The following is a 22,466-nucleotide window of genomic DNA, read 5'->3' as shown; positions in this document are numbered from 1 at the left end:
TAATTATTTAGATTAGACTTTGCATTTTTCTTTTGTTCATAAAATGTGAAAAAAATAAATTTATAATTTTCCATTTCTCAATTAAGGTGAGAAAAATACATTTCAGGATCGTGCACTTTTTTTCTACTATAAAATTTGTAACAATTTCTTTCTTAGTTGAATTCTCCATTTAATTTTTTCATTTCGAATTTTTGACAACTTTTTCACTTTCGAATATTTAGAAATTATAATTAACATTTAATTGTATTGTTTTTGTAATATTTGCATATTTTCAATTCATTTTTTAATCAATTTTTCTTTATTATTACAGCTTGCTCTAGTCGTTTTTGTTTTGGCCATTGGGGCCACGGTATTTGCTCAGGATTATAGCCAACTCTTTGCTGGCTTTGGACCCTACCTTCGACTCTCTTCTGGAATGAGGGATCCAAGGTCGAACAGAGGTAAGTTACAAATTCGCAACAATTTTCATTTTTCTTTGCAAAAAATTACCTTAATTTTCATTTACATTCTCAGGCCTCGGATCGACTTTAAGGCGCAAAAAAGTCGATTCAAAGTACAAAAAAACAAAAGAAGTCAAAAAAGTAGTTAATTTTTTTTAAGTTATCACAAAAATTTGATTTTTAATTTCCTTGATTTCCAGAAAATCATTTTTAAATTTTTTCCTTATCCCATTAATAACGTCAATTATAACCTTTTGTAAAATTCAATTATTTTAAAATAATTTATTGATATTTTTAACATTTTTCTTCGAAAAGCAAGATTACTTTTAAAAATTCAAATAAAATTTTGTAAAACAAAACAATTTATTTCAATAATAAGAACGTAGTTTATTTTTAAAAATTACAACTGTAAGTCTTTGAAAATTAAATTATTGTCTACAATTTTCAACTAAAAGTTTTCTCTTAATAAAATATTTTCAATAATTTTTAAAAAGATTTTTGAGAATTTAATTATTGTAAAAGAGAAAATTCAATTGTTTTCAATTTTACTAAGAATAATACTATAAGAATTTTCAATTCAAATATTTTTTAGTTGAATAATAAATACTTCAAAAATTCAACTAATTTCAAACAAATTTGAATTGAAATTAATTTTTAATAATTTTCAAAAAGTTATTCGAGTATTCAATTATTTAAATACAAAAATCAAAATTTCTTTGAATAAAATCTGTACCTAAATTGTAACTTTTCATGTTTTCTAAAAAAAGATTTTAAGGTAAAAAAGAAAATTGAAATACTATTTACTTTAGATAAACTTCCCTGACTTTTCTGATTTTCCTATATTGACAATTTTCCTCTTCTATATTTTTTTATATATCACATTTTATGAAAAAATAAGAAAACTCGTAGGTATTTTTCAAAAACTGTCAAAAAAGTCATATTATCCGAGGCCTGAATTCTCATGGGAAAATATAAATTTTCTTTCAACTCAAATCTATTATTTTCTTCAATCACTAAACTCAATAACGAACCGTGTATAGAAATACGAAAATTTATCAACAAATTAAAAATTTCCACAATCGATTATTCACCAATTTTTTTTTTTTTTTTTTTTTACATTAGCATCGGAATTAAATTAAGAATGAAAAACTTTATTATTCGTCAAAAGTTGATCGATTTTGATTATCGTGAAACGTGCGGCACGAATTGCGCCTGACCGCGGCACCTTGGGAGACGTATTAATGTTTCGTATCATTTATGACAATGCAGGGACACAGAAATGAGAAAAGAACTTTTCCACCGTTAGTTTTTCAATAATATTTTTCCCTCCGTTTTTCCCCTCTCTCATTATAAAATGCTCGCGCAATATCGTGCGTGACTTCACTAAAGTATATTTATATTCAACATTATTCAATCATATATGTAAGCAACATCTCGCATAATCATAATATAAATTCCCAGGTTTATAAAAGTTCACAAAAGGGTTTTGACTACATCGCATTTATAAGAGAGACACACAAAACACACATTTATTATATGTATGTATATTCATATGACACGCGATAATTTCTGAGATTTTGACACGAATTCTATAAGAGGTATACTTTCTAAAAATATTTCGTCATTTTTTTTTTGCTGCTATTTATGCGATCAAACGATGAGATTTTTTTCGTATACAATTGTCATATTTTCGTTTTTTTACTCACTTTCGCTTTTGCATTTGAAAATCATAAAAGAAATTCCGAAATTGATAGTGATTATAATTTCTTAAATAATTTGTGTAGCATTTTTTTTTGAATTTTTTTCAAAAATACAAATTTGTATTTAATGTTATTTTACACAAAGAAAGAGAATATATTTGATTCTGACCCTACTAAATTATTTGTTTAAAACAAATGTACATTTATTTGTTTCAAACAAAAAATTATTTTGGTGATAAATAAAAATTTTATCTAACACTTAAATAAAATATATTTGGTTTAATTTTTAATACAACATTTCTCTGGGTGTAGTTAATGAAAAATAATAAAATTTACAGTAGAGTGTATTGTCAAATTTACTATCGACTGTATTGTAAATTTTACTTTAAATTAAACAGTCAATTTTTACTATACGTTGTGCAGTAAATATTAAAATTGAAAAACTTTACTAATTTGTAAACTGAAAATTTTACTGCAGATTCAAGAAGATAATTATTCTGTTTACTGCTTTTAGTACAAAACTAATAGACAAAAACGAAACTAAAACAAAAATTAATATTAACACTAAAAATATTTCGTAGTATATAAAATTATAGTTCAAAAAATAATTTTTACAATACAGTAAAAATAAAGTACAGTATACAAAATACAGTAAACAATAAAGTAAAAAATGCAATAAAGTATAGTAAAAATAAAAGCAGTAAAAATACAGCATAGTAAAAATTGAAATACATTAAGAATACAGTGTAGTAAAAAATGCAATAGAGTAAAAATACAGTATAGTAAAAAATAAACTACAGTAAAAATACAGTATAGTAAAAAATACAAAACAGTAAAAATACAGCATAGTAAAAAATACAAAACAGTAAAAATACAGCATAGTAAAAAATACAATACAGTATTGTAAAAAACACAATACAGTAAAAACATACAGTATAGTAAAAATCACAATACAGTAAAAATACAGTATGGTAAAAAATACAATACAGTAAAAATACAGTGGAGTAAAATATACAATACAGCAAAAATACAGTAAAGTAAAAAATGCAATACAGTAAAAAAGAAATAAACTAAAATCTTATTTACACTCAACTTTTTTTTACAACAGAAATGCAATAGATGGTATAGACAATACAATACGCGAAATAAAAGAAAATTGTTACAATATAGGGCAATGTGAAAGAATTTTTGTAATGTATAAGTGGGTGTATATAATATGTGAGATTAAATTATAACGCTTTTCTTATATATATATACGTTTGGCGAATTAGTCTTACTTCAATTGCAAAACATAACAGTGGAGCGCGCTACTACAGTTTTGCAAGAATTAGGAACATAATATAAAACAAACGCTTGTTCTACGTTCAAACGCAATCATTTATCGCTTGTAATTTGCTCCCATGTATGATTAACAACGGTTGTTTTGGGATTAATTGATGTTTGTATTTCCTGTGACTTTTACCCCTCTATATAATGTATATCAAAAAATTGTGAAATTTCATTTAGCCGAAAAATAAATTAATAATTTTTCATCTCTTTTTTTAATGCTCTATTTTTTAAAATAATGTTTCTATTTGTTTTTAGTTTAAAATTTTAATATTTAATTTCTTTTTACTTAAGTAACTGAAAAAGATTTTACTCTCATTAAAATTCTAACTTAGTAAGAATTAATACTCCCTGAATGTGAATTAGTAAACCTAATTAATCAAAAAACTACTGTAATTCAGATTTATGGAGTAGAAACTTTTACTAAATAGTAAATTTTAATGGACTTTTCACTATTAGTTAGGAAAAATGGTAATAGTAGATAATAATAATAATAATAATAATAATAATAATAATAATAATAATAAAATTAATAGTAATAAAATGTGGTAATTCGAATCCTTATCAAACATTTTGGAAGTATTTCCAACAGAGCGATTTTATACATTTCCGACGTGCGCTGCTTTCTTTCGCAATTGTTTTGTTTACTTATTGTTACTCTCATGACAAGGTGAACGTGAAAATTACGGAAGAAGACATAAAATGTTTGGAATCTGGCAGTAATTTATAATTCAACAAAACGTTTTCTATCTTGTGCCAGTAGTTTTATGAACAGCTATATTCAAACAATAAACATATGAATTGGTTTCACTTATAAATATAATATAATAACGAAACCGTTTTACCTTTTCTCGCTCTACAAATGGCAAATCGTGACAACGTCATTACTCAACGAATCAAATTGATTGTTTAGCCTTCATTTTAAATAATTATTATGACTATAACGATATAATTCAGCAATGAAATCTTTGAGTTCATTAAAATTGTTTAGACAGAAAACATGCTCGGTGTAAAATGCAAAATATGCTCATTAAATTATACAAACATTTCAGAGAAAGATGTACTGCATAATATACTCTTGAGACAAAATTAAAAAACTTATTTCGTTTTTATTTAATTAATAATTGAAAATGAACTAAAATAAAATCAAAGCAGAAAAAAAATTAATAAATAAAATTAAGATTGCGATGTACTGTCAAATTCTGAATAATTGATTTCGACACTATTTACCACACTAATAGGAAAGGAACCTTGCCCTTTCAAACACTCAACAAATAAATTTACAACACACATTTTATAATAATCCCAGCAAAAAAATAATTAATAGTCCAATAAAAATATATTGCCTTTAACAAATTTGCAATAAAACTTTCTACACTCTTGAACTTTAACCATTTCTTAAATACAATTAACAATCTAATAGTATACACTTTATTAATTGTCTCCTTAACAATAACTAAAAAAATATTCTATATTTATGATTAAAAAAAATATTATTCAACGATAATCACTAAAAAAAATTATTTAAAAATAATTAAAAATTTATTTAACGATTCACTTGACACAATAAAAAAATAGTTCTCAATATTATTATTATATTATTATCATTATTATCATCAGATTTATTATTATTATTATTATTATTATTGTTATTATTATTATTATTTTTATTACTGTTCTTTTTACATATATAGATAAAAATAGGTGTTACATTTTGCAAGCAACATTATTTGTATTTCCCAACAAACTTGGCACCTACCAATAAGATTAATGCAATAAATTCCTCCCGAAGAAGTTGTAAAACATTCATGTTTCTAGTTCAAGATCAAATGATTCAATGAATAGTGATTTAAATAATTAATTGAATCGCGTGATGAAGATTCAATAGATATCGGCGCGATAATATGACGATTAATGTTGAAATCTATTTGTAGAAGACATCATAATTATTATATTTAAAGAGAAAAAAAAAGAAATAAGATGAGAAGAATCTGATCTACGCAATAATAATATATGGCAATGACATAATTATATAGACGACATAATAAGAGAAGTATCTAAAGAAAATATGTTAAAGTTTCAAGATTTTTGCTCTTGAACTTCCGTCTATAGTTCCATTTTACGGTCTAATTATTATCCAACAGAAAACACGTCACTACAAAACCACGAAGAAATAATAATTCCAATTTATATGTATTGAATTTTAAGACACATATGATAAATTCAAATGTCTATTAATAATAGGAAACTAATGGAAATAAATTGTAACAATAAATTCTATTCAATGTGTCTAATGTAAAATGATACTTTTCATAACAATAACTGTACACATGAAATATTGCCAAAAGAATAATGAACTGTAGTCTGGATATTGAAATAATGATGAAATGCCAATTGCTCGAATTGGATTTTTATTTAAACGGCGACTTTAATGTATTTAAAAAAAATGGATTTCGCAAATATTGAAGCAGCTGCAGCTTTTAATGTATTAAATAAAAAAGAATTAATTTCATTAATTCTAATCATAACATAAATAAAAATCAATACTAGTAGTTACTATTAATAATGACTATCATTCATTTTAGTTACTACTAATAATAACTACGATTGATTTTCGTTATAATAACAAATATTAATTTTGGTTACTGTTAATAATGACTATCATTTATTTCAATAAGTATTAAATTATAACTACTATTAATTTCAGTTACTATTAATAACAACCATTTATTTTAGTTACTATTAGTAACAACCATTAATTTTAGTTACTACTAGCAACAATTCGCCCGCTAAAGCTCGCGGCTAACTTCTTACTGCCTTTTTTTAAAATAATATTAGCAATTTTAAAAATAGAATTTAAAAATTTTCTAATTAAAATTTTTGTTGAAAACACTAAAAAATTTAATTTTGGTGAAATTACAAATAATTGCAGAAATTCAATTTAAAAAAAAAAAATAAAATTCAACTATGTTCAAAACTTGAAAAAAATTCTCGTAAAAATCCCAATTATCTTTATAAATAACAAAATTCTTCTCCAAAGTTCAATTATTTTCAGAAATGTCAAAAAAATTCTCGTCCTAATTTCAATTATTTTCAAAAATAAAATGTATTTTTCTAATTTCAATGATTTTCAATATCTACTATTTTAATAAAATTTCCCAAAAAGAATTCAATTATTTAAAAAAAAATTAATAAAATTGTATGCAAACAGTTAATTATTTTCATAAATAATCAAAATTTCACAAAAATTCAATTATTTTCATAAATAATCAAAATATCACAAAAATTCAATTATTTTCATAAATAATAAAATTTTTTTAAGGAATTCAATTATTTTCATAAAAAATAATTGAAAATTCTAGAAAAGAATAATTGAATGAAAATGATGAAAATAATTTTGATGAAGTTACAGTAACAATATTCTTATGATATAAAATAATGATTTTATCTCTCGGTCATATCTTTAATTATTAGAAAACATGAAGAAATCGATCACTCCGAGTCTTTGACTCGAAGCAATCGATATCTTCATGTTTTATAACAATACTTTTATAAGTTGTTTAATTTAAAAAAGGGTTGAATTTGAAATTTTTTAATGTCTTAATTCCTGCGGAAAATCCTGTTCCAAAAATTAGGAATTAAAAATAGGAATTGTGCAAATATTTTTCTTCTTTTTCTAAAACAAAATAATAATTTTGTTAAAAAAATTGTGATTCATAAACAAAATAATGCAAAATAAATAAATTTTCTATTTCTTAATCACACAATTTTCTAATTTTGTTTAGAAGTAAGGAACAAAAATATGCATAATTTCAATTTGACAAAATATAATATTTCACGAAATTTTAGTCTTTTAATGAAAATATGTGAAAAAAATTCTGATGATTTCTATTTGTCATTACAATTTTGAATTAATTATAAAATAAAAATAATTATAACATAATAATAAAATATACAATCTATCTAAAGATAACAAAAAACAAAAGTATAAACAAAAGACAACTTCAGAGTGTTAGGGACAGAAAAAGTGAATGAATGGAAGAACATTCAAATTATTATTATAGTTAATTAATAATAACTACGATTGATTTTAGTTACTGATTACAACAAATATTAATTTTGGTTACTGTTTATAATTACTATAATTTATTTTAATTCAATTCGTATTAATATTAACAACAACCATTAATTTTAGTTACTATTAGTAACAACCATTAATTTTAGATACTATTAGTAACAACCATTAATTTTAGTTACTATTAATAACAACCATTAAGTTTAGTTACTATTGTTAACAACCATTAATTTTAGTTACTATTAATAACAACCATTAAGTTTAGTTACTATTAATAACAACCATTCATTTTGGTTATAATTGATAACAACCATTAAGTTCAGTTACTATTAATAACAACTAACAATTTTGGTTATTTTTTATAGTAGCTACCAATGATTTTTTAGTTACTATTATTAACTACCATTTATTTTACTTACTATTAATAACTACCATTAATTTTTGTTACTTTTAATATTAACAACCATTAATATTAGTTACCAAAAATTTAAATTATTTTAATTGCTTATGATCATCTTTAAATCTTAGTCAAATTTTGCTTATCATCTTAATAAGAAACAGTGAAAATTCAACCACTACTTTACATTAGTAAAAATGTTTACTTTAGTAAATTTTGCTAAATTATTTTATAGTTATAAATTTTTTTTTTACTAAAAGTTTAGAGTCTTAAAATGTTCGTAACAGTTGCAAACATTCGCATATTATTTATTTACAAAAAATTAGTATGTTTTTTGTTTGAATACAAAGCAAAATAAATGTGCATTAAAACATAATTTAAATTATTCTCACAATAACATTTTTTTGCATTTTATTAATTATAAAAAAGTTTTTAAGGAATAAAATAGTTTAATTTATCCACTTGAGAACGCCAAGGTCGCCACCGGGCGGCGAGAAATTGGATTTGGCAACTCAACTGCCATCTAGCGGTGACCTTGGCGTTCGCAGGTGGAAAGTAGCATCTCCATATTGAATCTCAAAATATTCGTCAATATTCGTAATTCTAATTTATAATCTTAGAATTAATTTCTTTACTAAATAAATTTATATTTAAACTTTCAGCTTAAAAAATAACACAATTAGTGGCTTTTTTTAACGAAATAAGTGTCAAAAAGTATCACTTGAGTCAGCCTTAAGTAATTAATTTAAAAAAAAATAATTATAGACACAGTTACGTAATTTAGAAGGAGGTTTCTTCTAATGTTCCTTTCTGTAACTAATCGGAGGGAGGGGGTCAAAAATAGACTAAAAACCTGTTACGTAATTTGTGACCAAATCCGTAACATTCCGTAAAGTAAATTTTATTTGGTATACCATAATAAAATTTACACTTTACGGAAGCAAAATTCAAGAATAAAGAGCAATCGATGTTTGTTAATTTAAAATTGCCAGTAGTTGAAACTATAGTGGTAATTGCAATCGAAAGTAGTGTAAATTAATGGTAGTTACAATAGCGACGACAGGTTCACTTAATTATAGTAACAACCAATTTGTATATAACCTTTTCTAATTCGAACTAATATATAATCGATCTTTCTCGACCCTGGAATCACGCGTTTATGATCATTGTGGATTAAGAACCATGAAGGTTGATTGTTGAACTCGATATTTCTTTTTTTTTTCGTTTCTCAATACTCATGAAATTCCATAGTAATTATATTCTAAATGTGAAGCTCAAGTAGAAAAATCAATGTTACGTGCGACTGTGGCGAGGAAATAACGCGCGCGGCAATAAAGCGAAGGGATAAAACCAGTTTCATTTGCGAATGTCGAGCAGTTTCATTTCGTCATTACTCAATATTATAAGAATTCAAACACGCCTATAAAAATACATACTTTTAGTTTGTAGATTACTTAATTAGATATAGTTTTATCTTTGATAAAAAAAAAGTGACATTTGATATACAAATTCGTTTGACGTTTGTAATTTTGTCTGGAAAAGTTGTATAAACTTGCTGTTAACTTATTTTTTGCTCGGGATTTTTGTATTTAATTTTTCTTTTCTTTTCACTAATTTTAATTATCAAATTAATAAGTCCTAAAAGTCCGATCTTTAAGTTAATTAAAAATTTAAACTCAAGAATATTAAAAAAATCTTCTTTTTTTTAGGTCCAGTTGTCTTTCCAGTGGGACCGGCATCGAATCCGGCGGAAACCAGTGGAGTAATAGTGGGTGCCAGCGGTTACGGATTTGTGCCACCAAATTCAGGTAAAGCAATTATTGGAAATCCAAAGCCCTGAGGAGCAAGAATTTGTCAAAAAAAAAAAAAACTCGAAAATGTAAATAAAACTGGACAAGCAAGACCTCCTTTTAAAACTGGATGGTCTGCGCACTCGCATCAGCACACGCAAAAAATAATAATAATAAAAACCTTCTTCACACACATGGACCCAATTTCCATCATCCTTACATATCTAACGTATTTCGATACTATTATAAAAAAAAACCCCATTTGTGTTCAATTAATTTATTAATCGAACAAAATAACTAATTTTTTTCTCTTATAAAATTCCGCTAAATTCAAAAAAAGAGGTGATTGTAATTTTGGGTATATTTATATATGTAAAAACAGGAATGAATGTTATTTTAAAATATGGTCTCAAAGGAAGCATGATTTTAGTCACTAATATTTAATTTATATTAAATATAATTTATGAATATTTATAAAATGGTGGATGAGATATAATTTCGAGCTGCTGGCAATTCGGAAAAATATTTTCTCCTTCTCCTTTTTCCTAATTGTATATGGACAATTTATAAATGTGTAAATGGTGATTCGAAAAAGAATTTTCTCCTTTTCCTTCTCCTTAATTGTATAAACAATTTATAAATGTGTAAATGTCGATTTGAAAAAGTATTTTCTTCTTTTCCTTCTCCTTAATTGTATAAACAATTTATAAATGTGTAAATGACTAATAAAATTTATGAATAGTGTACATAATAAAATTTGATTTTTTGTTTCCTTTCGGGAAATTTGAAAAAAGGGTATTGAATTGGTAAATATGATTTTCTTAATTCGACTTTCAAAAGGGATTTAAAAAATTCGAGAAGCTTCAAAGAAGGCCACTCGAGAGATTTTCGCAATTACTCCTTATGTTGAACCTTGATTCTAGAAAGTCGAGCAGACAATATACATTATACAACTGCATCTTTAATATACAACTTCCTGCTTTGTTTTCAAATTTTTGTGAATCGAATCGAACAATAAATAAATTAAATGAAAAATTATGTTAGACATACTTTCAAAATTTACAGTCAGCTTCGAATCGGAACTTCTAGAAAATTAGAGTTTCAACAATATGCAATATTCTAAAAAGAAAATTTCAACACCGAAATTATAACAAAGAAATTTTCAACACTGAAATCTTAACAAAGAAATTTTCAACAAAGAAAATTTTAACAGACATTTTAAAAAAAAGAAATATTTACACAAAAAAAATTGGCGTTGCAAACAGATTATTGGAAATTTCGGAAATAATTAAAAAATTTACTGTCAATTGTAAAAATGAAATTGAAATACAATATGAATAATACCTACTAGAAAATAAAAAATAACATCCTTAATCCTTTCCTCAAATACAAAAAAAAAGCATGATATCTTTTTTTATGGTGTGATAACTTTCGACAAAATCGATGCTCGATTTTGCGTGAAACTTCTCAAGTGTAGAGAAGTTGTAATTAACAAAATGCATATAACTGAATTTTATCGATTTGTAAATTAGCCTTTACTAACTGGAACAAACTAATATGGCGTGTTAAAACACCGATTCTCTGATTTTTTTTCTAATTCTTTTATAAAATTTAAACGAATCTTGTGGAATAGAAAGAAAAAAAAATGAACAAGATGTAAAAAAAAAATGTAAAGAATGTTTTGTATCAGGTTAAGTACTTATTGGTGAACGTGCGGCAAATGGTCCGTAAAATAGATTAATTGGAGCATCCATTCAATTATTATACTGGAAGTTATTGGTTTTTGCTATTGAAGTAAAGGTGAAATAAATTGATGTTGACCTTATCAAATTATTCAACTGTTCGAAATGAACGACAAATATTTCATCTAATTCAGGTTTTATATTTATTGCTAATTTCAACACATGACTGATTACTAATACGAATTTATAATTAAACTCTTACGACAGTCGAAGGTAAGTCAAATGCGAAGGCCCGACAGCATACGTGTAAAACTTGGAAGAAAAAAAAATTAAACTCATATCGAAAGGGAAATTCCTCTTTTGACAATCTCTCACATTTTTCCCCCACAGGAGGAATAATTTTTCAAACTTATTTATTTACTATATTTTTTATTATTTACTTATATTTATATTCTCAATTTTGAAAATGTTTCCTGTTTTAATATTTTTAATTTTTATACTTTGGGTAAACTTTGAACTATTTAAATTGATAAATTCACTTTCTATAATTATTTAAATTAAAGTTGTCCGAAATAATTGAGTATTGTTGCCAAAAATATTTAATTTTATTTTTCCCTGACTTTTTCCTGATTTCCAGACAAAATTTTCACTTTTTCCCTGACTCTAAAGAAAAAAGAATATTCTGATTCACTCTAAAAATTATTACTCAAAAAATGTTCTATTACGTTTATTTACAAGTTTCTTTAATTGTAAAATTATTAAAAAAACATCAATAACTTCTTTTTTAAATAAACATTTAATAATTATTATTTTTTTGTAGGAATTAAAATTCTTCAAAACCTTCAAATTCAAACCTTTTTGAAATTCTACAACTTATAAGAATATTATAACAAAACATGAAGAAGGCGATCATTCCGAGTCTTCGACTCGGAGTGATCGTCTTCTTCATGTTTTATATAATAATTTAAATTACCATAAAATTTTTCCAAAAAAAGTTAATTATTTACAAAAATCCTAATAAAATCCTTCGCAATAATTCAATTATTTTTACAAGTAGTACAATTTCTCAAAAAAATCCAATTATTTTAAAAAAATGTAATAAAATTAGTTGCAATAATTCAATTATTTTCATAAATAATAAATCGATTATTCGGTAATTCATTTTTAAATCAATTTTTATTAGAAAATTCTAGAAGAATTCAATTATTTAAATTAAAAAATAAATAATTTATTGAATAATTGAATGTTTGTTAAACTTGAATTCTCATAAAGGATTTTATCAACAAATTTTTAAATAATTGAATTATTTTGACAAATTTTAATAAAATTTTAAAGAATTTACATTTTTCGAGAAATTTGATTAAAATATTGTATCAAAAATAATTAAAATCCTGCGATGAGTTTTATTATTTATGAAAATAATTAAAATTTTCACAAGAATTTTATTAAAATTTAAAAAACAATTAATTTTGATAAAGAATTTTATTATTTCTTAAAACCATTGAATTCTTGCAACGAATTTTATTCAAGTTAATTGAATAATTGAATTTCGGTGAAGAATTTTATTATTTATAAAAATAATTGAATTCTTGAAAAGAACTTTGTTAAATTTTTTTAAATAATTTAATTCTTGCGACGAATTTTATAAAAATCTTTTTAAATAATTGATATTTTTCGAAAAATTTTATGAAATTTTGTATTTTAAATAATTGAATTCCTGTAAAAATTTTATTATTTATGAAAATAATTGTATTATTTCGAAGAAATTTATTGAAAATTTTGTAAATAATTGAATTCCTGTGAAATTTTATTAATATTTTTAAAAAAATTGAATTTTGATGAAGAATTTTATTATTTATAAAGATACTTGAAATTTTGACAAGAATTTTTTTTTTTAATTTTTGAACATAATTTAATTTCTGTTAAGAATTTTATTACTTTTGAAAATAATTTAATTCTTCCAACGAATTTTATTCAATTTTATAAAAATAACTGAATTTCTGTGAAGAATTTTATTATTTATATAAATAATTGAATTCTTGCAACCAATTTTAGTAAAGTTTATAAAAATAATTGAATTTCGGTGAAGAATTTTATTATTTATATAAATAATTAAATTCTTGCAACGAATTCTATTAAAGTTTATAAAAATAATTGAATTTTGGTGAAGAATTTTATTATTTACATAAATAATTGAATTCTTGCAACGAATTTTATTAAAGTTTAAAAAAGTAATTGAATTTTGGTGAAGAATTTTATTACTTATAGAAATAATTGAATTCTTGCGACGAATTTTATAAAAATCTTTTTAAATAATTGATATTTTTCGGAAAATTTTATGAAATTTTGTATTTTAAATAATTGAATTCCTGTGAAAATTTTATTACTTATGAAAATAATTGAATTATTTCGAAAAAAATTTATTAAAAATGTTGTAAATAATTGAATTCATGTGAAATTTTGCCAAGAATTTTACTAAAATTTTTTTAAATAATTGAATTTTGATAAAGAAATTTATTATTAATAAAGATAATTGAATTTTTTAAATATTTTTGGAAAATAATTGAAATTCTGCGAAGAATTTTTATAACTTTTGAAAATAATTGAATTTCTGGAATCATTTGTAACTTTTCCAAAGTTCAATTTTTTTTTAGTATTTTTATCTAAAATTCTTCTATGAATCTAGTATTTATGAAAATTGTAAAAATTATTCATTAAATAATTTATAAGTCATAATTTTATGATAGTTGTTGAAAAATTCAGAGTTTTCTCATGAATTTTAAAAATTCAATTTTTTCCAGTGGCAACCCTGATTGCACTCGTTCGAAATATTCGAATGGAAGTTATTCGAAATAATCGAATTGAAATTATTCCAAACAAAATAAAATTATCATTCGGTAAACTAATGATAAAGTAGAGAATAAAATTATTTTCTGTATATGTCAAGAGCATATCAAAATTGTTTTATACTTGACCAAAGAAAATCAGAGTTACAACTGTATTACTGATTTTCATGGACAATAATTTATCAAATGACCTTTTCGGTGAATTGCAAAAATAATATACAAAATGTGATTCAGAATGAATATTCAAGATAAAGGGTTACTTTATGCACAGACACATTTTTTTTTCTTCAGCTTAGAGAGGAAAGTCTTAATCTTCCATAGATACATGATCAATGAAATTATATAGCCTTGCTTGTGAATTGGATTTCCCATAATCTATGTAATCATTCGACACTTTCAACAGCAATGATACTGAAAACATTTAAAGAGTCATTAATTTTTATGAGACTAATGAAATGCAATTATTATCACGCCACTTTATTTCCCACCACATATTTAAAAAATGTGAAATAAAATTTTATTTTCAAAATGTAAACAAGTGCGTATAATTATTTCATAATTTATTATTTAAATAAATTGTAATTCATTAAAAATGGATTATAATTTTATTTATATAAAAAATAATTGCTGCCAATAGATTGTTAAATCAGGAAATTTTTTCAGTGATGAAAAAAGCATTGTTAGCGAATGAAAATTTGCAAAAACCCTGAAATACATTTGTGTTCTAACAAGAAAATATAGAGATCAATTATTTTTAATTGCCGCACATTAAGGAAGCGAGTTTTTCAAAACTCAATTTTAGGAATAAGTGTGTCAAGTTGAGACAAATATCCTGGCGAGACGAATTGAAATCCTTGATCGATTAAAGATCCTTGATTTTTCTTAGGATTTTTAATGAAATGTGTAAAAATTACCGCTATAACATGCGGTGGTTTTGAGGAAATTAATTTCGACCCCGAGATGAGGATTTAAACTTCCGTCTTCCGAAAGCAATTAAGATGACAAGTTAGTTACTCAGCGGATCAGAAACAGGTGTCTGTGAGATGAGAAGATTTAACCTTGATCCTTCAGAAGCATTTTGCCCCTGTCAGTCCTTATTCAGACTCATCACCTTCTCTCTCTCTCTCTCATTCTCTCTTTCAGTGAATATATATAGTGAAAGCGAATACTCTCTTCTTTCGGAGGCCTCGGTTCTTAAACTCGTTGACGCGTAACCTTCCTTATACATCGCCTGGTCACGTAACACATTACGAGGTCAGTCACAAATGCGTAGCAAGGTTACGTTTTGATCTCTCGACAATCAACTAAAGAACCACTCAGGATCAACGATCTTCGAATGAACCAGTTCAAGTTCATCTCGGATAGAAAGAGAGAACACACGTATTTTGGCAATTTGTCTCAATTTCTCAGTATTCAATATTCAATATTTTTCAATATTTCTACAAATTTCTTTCAATATACGAATTAAAAAAAAATCTCAAATTGAGAGGGAAATTTTTTCTGATCTTGTTTGATCAAAAAAAAAAATTCTCATCTTGTTTGATGATTTAAATGGAGAAATGAATAAAATACATAAGTTTTACTACTTTCATATGGTAAAAATAAAACTTAAAATTTCTGCTCGATTTCTATTAGCAATTTTTACTATTTCGTGATAAGAGAATTGCAGAAAATATTAGTAAAATCAGGGTGCCTGCAAAATTTTATTTTCGAAATCCCCTGATTTTTCCCCGACTGATTTTTCTTTTTCTTTAAAAATATAAATTAAAATAAATAAATTATAAACTTATAAATTTTTGAATAATTTAAAATTCTGCACAACTACAAATTTTCTACTGATTTTTAGCATCAATTTTATTTATAAATAAAAAATATAAGATAAAATCTTACATAACTAAACATTAACAGGGTTGCTATAAAAATTAAATTATGTTTTTCCCTGATTTCCAGACAAAATTTTTTGACTTTTTCCCCGATCCCAAAGAATATTCTGATTCACTCTAAAAATGATTATATATTAAAAAAAAAATATTCTATTATATTTATTTACAAAATTCTTTAATTTTAAAATTATTTGAAAACATCAATAGTTTTATTTATAAAAAAAATATTTAATCATTAATATTTTTCCATAAGAATTCAAATTTACAAAAATTTAAAACTTAAACCTTCTGAAATTCAATAGCTTATAATAATTAAAGATGACCAAGTGATAAAATCATTATTTTATATTAATTCAATATTTTTTGGAAGCCATAACATTGTATAAATAAAAGATGATGTCTCAGAAGAACTAAACATCTTTTATTTCTATTATTTTATATTATAATAAGAATATTGTTACTGTACATTCTTCAAAATTATTTTCATCATTTCAATTTCAATTATTATTATTATTATTAGTTAGTTAAAAGTATGAAAAATTCAAATTTTCAAAGATTTTAATTTGAAACCTTTTCAAAATTCAATTATTTCTAAAAATTCATCCTACAATGCTTTTAATATTCAATTATTATATAAAATTTTAACTGAAATTCATTTTTAAATTAATTTTTAATAGAAAATTCTATGAGAATTCAATTATTTAAATACCAAAAAAATAAATAATTTATTGAATAATTGAATGTTTCTTAAAATTGAGTTTTCATAAAGAATTTTATCATTAAATTTTTAAATAATTGAATTCTTTTGACAGATTTAAATAAAATTTTTAAGAATAATTACATTTTTTTAGGAATTTGATTAAAATTGTATAAAAATTGAATTTCTAAAAAGAGTTTTATTATTTATGAAAATAATTGAATCCCTGTAAAAAATTGTATTATTTACGAAAATAATTGAATATCTGTAAAAAATTTTATTATTCAGAAAAATAGTAGAAAGAAATTTATAAAAAATTTGTAAATAATAATTGAATTCCTGTGCAATTTTCATTATTTTTGAAAATAATTGAGTCGTTGAATTGAGGAAGATTTTTGAAAATAATTGAAATTTTGCCAATAATTTTATTAAAATTTTTGAAAATAATTGCATTTCAGAGAAGATGTTTATTATTTATGAAGATAATTGAAGTTTTGACTAGATTTTTTTAAAATCTAAGTTCTTTAAAATTTCTAATTATTATTATAAATTTTAAAAATTTGTATTTGCGTAACTTATTTAGATTTAAAATGTGTATCTTTAATGAAAAAACTTTAATTTTTGAATATAAATAGAAAAACAGTATTTAAAAAGATTAAAAATAAAAAATTTGAATAAAAGTTAAAGAAAATATTAAGAATTAAATATAATAAAATAAATAAGAGAATAATAAAAATAATATTCAGAACTTTTACAAAATGTTCAGCAAAATTTGTGAATATATTTTTACACGACACTACAATGTGAGAGATTCGTCAAAGGACCAAGGAAGTTTGGAGTGAATTTTTCAGAGTGAAAAATTAACTCCCAGAATGGGGGAAAAAATGTAATTCTTCTTACTTTACCTCAGAGGGAAAAAGAAGGGAAGAAAGTTAACTTCCTTTTTTTTCAATAAAAGAAAAAAACAAAACAATAAATGTGCAAATAAAGTTAAATAATTAAAAAAAAATAGCGTCGTCCTTGTAAATTATATCACAACGCTTCTGTATAATAGGCAAATTTTTTCTTTTGCATAAATAATTTTACTATTAACTCACTATGAATATACTAAATATTAATATTTCCTGAATGTGAATTCTAAACAATATTAATGTTTCCTGAATACAAGTAATTATAATAATTAAAAGTAAGGAATTTTTAAACGTCTGTATATATAGTGCCTTATATGCTAAATAACAATCAATTAACTCATTTTTCTTTTAATTTCTTTATACTAAAGATTGTTTCTTAAAAAATTTAGGACAAAATTACACAACACTACCGAGTTGTGTGAGAAAAATTTTCGAGTTAAAAACCGACTTTAAATAAGAGTTCAGGATTAACTCTGTGGAGTTATTTCGTAATTAACATTTATTATATTATTTAATTAATATTAATTAATTAAATTATTATTAATTAAATTAAATAATTCAATATGTAACGCTTCCAGGGTGAGAGTTGGGGGAAGGGGAGTAAAAATGTCGCTCATAATAATTCGGCGCCGAATTAATATAGAGGAATAAAATTTTAACTCTCTTTTCTTATTCCCTTTCCCCTATCTTGAAACAGTTGCGACAACTTAAAATTTTTCTCTTTAGCACGACTGTTGGGAGTTTAAATCTATAGCTCTCTTCTTTACAGTGTTCTCATATAAATAAATAATTATAATTTATTTAAGTAATAAAATAATATAATTTTCTCGTGATATAAAAGAAAACTTTTATATATTTCTTTTTGCAAAATTTCGTTCAGAAACAATTATATTTACATTTTCCTTAAAAGAAACCTCTCATTTGTTAGAAGTTGGAATGCTCTGATTTTATACTGTTATAGTGTAATTATTTTCTTACTCACTCGACACGGTTTCAATTTTTCCGATACGTTAATCAACGTATTACACTCTCCGTTTCACAGTTACTGACAAGCGCGATATTTATTCATTTTATATTTGAAATATTTTAGAAAGTCAACAAGGTCATTTTTCAATGTAGATTTTGTGAAAAATCTAATATAAGAAAATTCTAATCAATATCAAATTAAATACAAATATATGCAGTTATAATAAACTAAAGAAGAAAATATCCATAAGTTTAGTTACATTAGGAAAAAATGATTTTTCAGAAGCGAAAAAAAATGAAAACGAATATTTCATTTTTTTTAAAGTCAATTCAATTTTGTTCTGTAGTGAAAAAAAATTCTCTCGATTGAAAAAATTCATTTTGATATAGAATATAAAAAGAAAAATTGATACACATAAAAGTGAATTTTTTATACTTTAAATATAAAGATGATTTTATTTACAGAAGTTTATATTTTATTTATAGAAAGATTATAAATTTATTGCAAAAATTAAAAAATATTCATTAAAATAGTTTTAAGATGGATTATTAATACTTTCCATCTTTTGAATTAATTGATACTTTCTTATCAGTAAATTTTTTTTAAATACTGGCATAAATTTTGTTCTGTGTGGTGGTAATAAATTAAATATTCGCGTGATAAATGGCGGAAGTTCCTTCAAGAAGAATGAGTGCTATCAAAACTTTCTTTTCGAATAAGAGCACAGATTCGTTTTCTAAGTTAATTAAATCGAGAGCTATCATCGCATCTCTATTATCTTGCGCGAAAACCACTCCCACATTTCTAAATCCATTAATATTTTTTTCTTCAAAAACTTTGTTGTTTACATTATTGCGATCTAATTATAATTTTTTTTATCACTCCTGGTCCTAATTTTAACTCAACAAATAAATCAATAAGTTGAGTAAAACAAATAAGTTTAACTTAATAAATAATAACGATTCGATTGAGAAGCGACTTTTGAATGGATACCCAAAATATAAAAATTCGAAATAAATTAAAAACTCACCATTTTCCTGACGATACCTCTAAATCCTTGATTTCCATCAGATTATAAGGCGGCTCTATAATAATTTGTAGATGTGTTTCGTTGTTTACCTAACAAATAAAAAAAATAATTTGTTAATAAAACGATATAAATTTACTGCTCAATATATAAAATAAAAAAATAATATCAAAATTTTTTAATAAATAATTACAATAACCGATAACATGGTGATAGAAAGAGAAAACAAAATTTTTTTAAAGCAAATTTTTTTCTGAATAACTTGTATTTTTGAACTTAATTTAATTTAAGGCTTCGTACTGAATTTAGAAATAAAAAAATAGTGTCAAAAGTGTTATAAAATGTTCGTAATATTTTTTCTTTGGCAATTTTCATATCCATTTCTTTAAAATATTTAATTTTACGAACTTCAATTATTCGTAAAGTCTTCAATTTAATTTATATTAGAAAATAAAAACTTTAAATAATATTAAAAAAATTCAATTAAACTTTTTCAAAAAAATTTATTTTAAAATTCAATTATTTTTAAAAATTTACGCTATATTGCTTTTAATATTTAATTATTATCTAAAATTTTAACTGAAATTAATTTTTAAATCAATTTTCACAAGAAAATTCTGCTAGAATTCAATTATTTAAATACAAAAATAACAATTTATTGAATAATTGCATGTTTTAAAATTGAATTCTCATACAGAATTTTATCTATTAATTTTTAAATAAGTGTTGACGAATTTTAATAAAATTTTTAAAAAAATTTTCGAGGAATTCAATTAAAATTGTATTAAAAATAATTGCAATTCTGCAAATGAGTTTTATTATTTATGAAAATAATTGACTTCCTAAAAAGAATTTTATTATTTACGAAAATAATTAAATCCCCGTAAAAATAATTTTATTATTTCTGAAAATAATTGAATGATTGTGAAGAAATTTATAAAAAAATTTGCAAATAATGAAATTCTTGTGAAATTTTTATTATTTTTTGAAAATATTAAAAAATTTGTGTAGAATTTCATGAAATTTTATTTTAAATAATTGAATTCTTTTGGAAAATTTTAATGAAAATAGTAGATATTGAAAATCATTGAATTGAGGAAATTTTTTGAAAATAATTGAATTTTGAATTGAATCAACAGGTGGCGTGGAATTTGACTTTGTTAACTGAACTGCCGTCAATATTCGTAATTCTATAATTATTTATAATCAAATTTAGAGAGTTTGACAATTAATATAAACGGATTTCAATTTTTAATTCGAAATATTTTTATGGTTTCCAATTTTTTTAAAATCTTAGAATTAATTTCTTTACTGAATAAATTGGTATCGAAAATTTCGGTTTAAGAAATAGTACCATTCGTGGCTTTTTTTTAGCGCGAAATAAGAGTCATTAGTAATAATAATAATAATAATAATAATAATAATAATAATAATAATAATAATAATAATAATAATAATAAGTGTCATTACAAAAATAGTAGCTAGTTGTATAAAAATAGTTGTACGTGGTGAAAAAAGTACCAAAAAGTATCAATAGTCGCTTGAGTCCGAAGCCTGTAATTTAATTAAAAAACTTTAAACTCACTATCAGTGCAGGAATATCTTATAAAGTTTAACTATCCTCGAGTTTCTCGTCTGAATATTTTAATGTATTCTGCATATGTATAATTTGAAGATTCAGCAGTCACGCCTTTAAGAATATAATTTTCTCCTTATTATAACTTTTCAAACATTACTTCCGCATATCTTTTATCTTCTTTCCGCTATTATTTTTTACTCTTTCTCTCTCTCTCTCTCTCTCTCTCTCTCTCTCTCTCTCTCTCTCTCTCTCTCTCTCTCTCTCTCTCTTTTACTCTTTATCAACATTTCGTCTATTTTCTCTAATTTTTTCTTTATTTATTTGTTTCAGCTTTCTTCGCGTATTTCTACTAATTTGAAATTCCCAAGAAATGCCATGATTTAACCGGATGTCGAGATTGGATCACCAGGACCGAAAAATTCAAACAATAGAAAAAATGGACAATTCTCGACAATTTGGTATAAAAATTAAAAACTACGCAATTCTAATTTTTGCGGAGACAGTGGAGTGTATGTCGTACAAAGAAGACACAATTCACTCGTGATACAGCGAGTGAAAAAATATTAGAATTAATAATTGAAAATTAATAATAAAATCACAGAAAATATTTATCTTGAATTCAAAATTTTCAGGTAATACGATGTAATAAATTTTTTTTCAATTTTTTTTAATCCAATTTGGTATTAAATTAAATGCTTTGCATCTAATTTCAAGACCTCTCGAATTTATCTGTAGTTAATCATCAAAAAATTGATTTAAAATATAATTTGGAAATAAATTAAAAATCAAAATACAATAAATAGAAAAAAATAATTTAAAAGCATAAAGAGCAATTAGATAGAACATTAAGGATATTTAAACATTTTCATTTTTTAACAGAAAACAAATTAAATTGTCAAAAGAAAATAAATAATAGAATCGAACTAAAATAAAGATAAAATTATAATAAATAAATTATTAAATTTAAATAGATAAAAAGTATAGTAAATTTAATAAAGAAAAAGTAATGACTAAGTTACAATTAATTCAATAAGTTACGTTGAAGTGAATAAGTTATAAAGAATGTAAGGAGTAATTTACATTAATTTCATTTATTTTTTATTATATCAGTAGAATAATTTATAAATGACAATAATAATAAATAAA

At 23.3% G+C, this 22,466-nt stretch overlaps 1 protein-coding gene across 2 annotated transcripts in view; it reads left to right on the top strand.

Moving 5' to 3' along the window:
* The window catches only part of LOC122500952, a 66,839-nt gene extending 44,590 nt beyond the window's left edge, over positions 1-22,249 (top strand). Inside the window, exons 2-4 of one of the 2 annotated variants that reach the window (XM_043610130.1) lie at positions 311-440; positions 9,648-9,746; positions 21,651-22,249. In XM_043610130.1, the coding sequence (XP_043466065.1) occupies positions 311-440; positions 9,648-9,746; positions 21,651-21,673 (252 nt within the window). In that variant the 3' untranslated portion in view covers positions 21,674-22,249. Of the gene's footprint in view, positions 1-310; positions 441-9,647; positions 10,473-21,650 lie in introns of those variants that run through there. The other variant, XM_043610129.1, reaches the window with a different exon arrangement.
* The last annotated feature ends 217 nt before the right edge of the window (positions 22,250-22,466 follow it).

Source organism: Leptopilina heterotoma, unplaced genomic scaffold (assembly GCF_015476425.1).
Source record: "Leptopilina heterotoma isolate Lh14 unplaced genomic scaffold, ASM1547642v1 Lhet_192, whole genome shotgun sequence".
Taxonomy (NCBI): domain Eukaryota; kingdom Metazoa; phylum Arthropoda; class Insecta; order Hymenoptera; family Figitidae; genus Leptopilina; species Leptopilina heterotoma.
The sequence above is the reverse complement of the archived record's forward strand: the minus strand, read 5'-3'. Positions and strand labels throughout refer to the sequence as shown.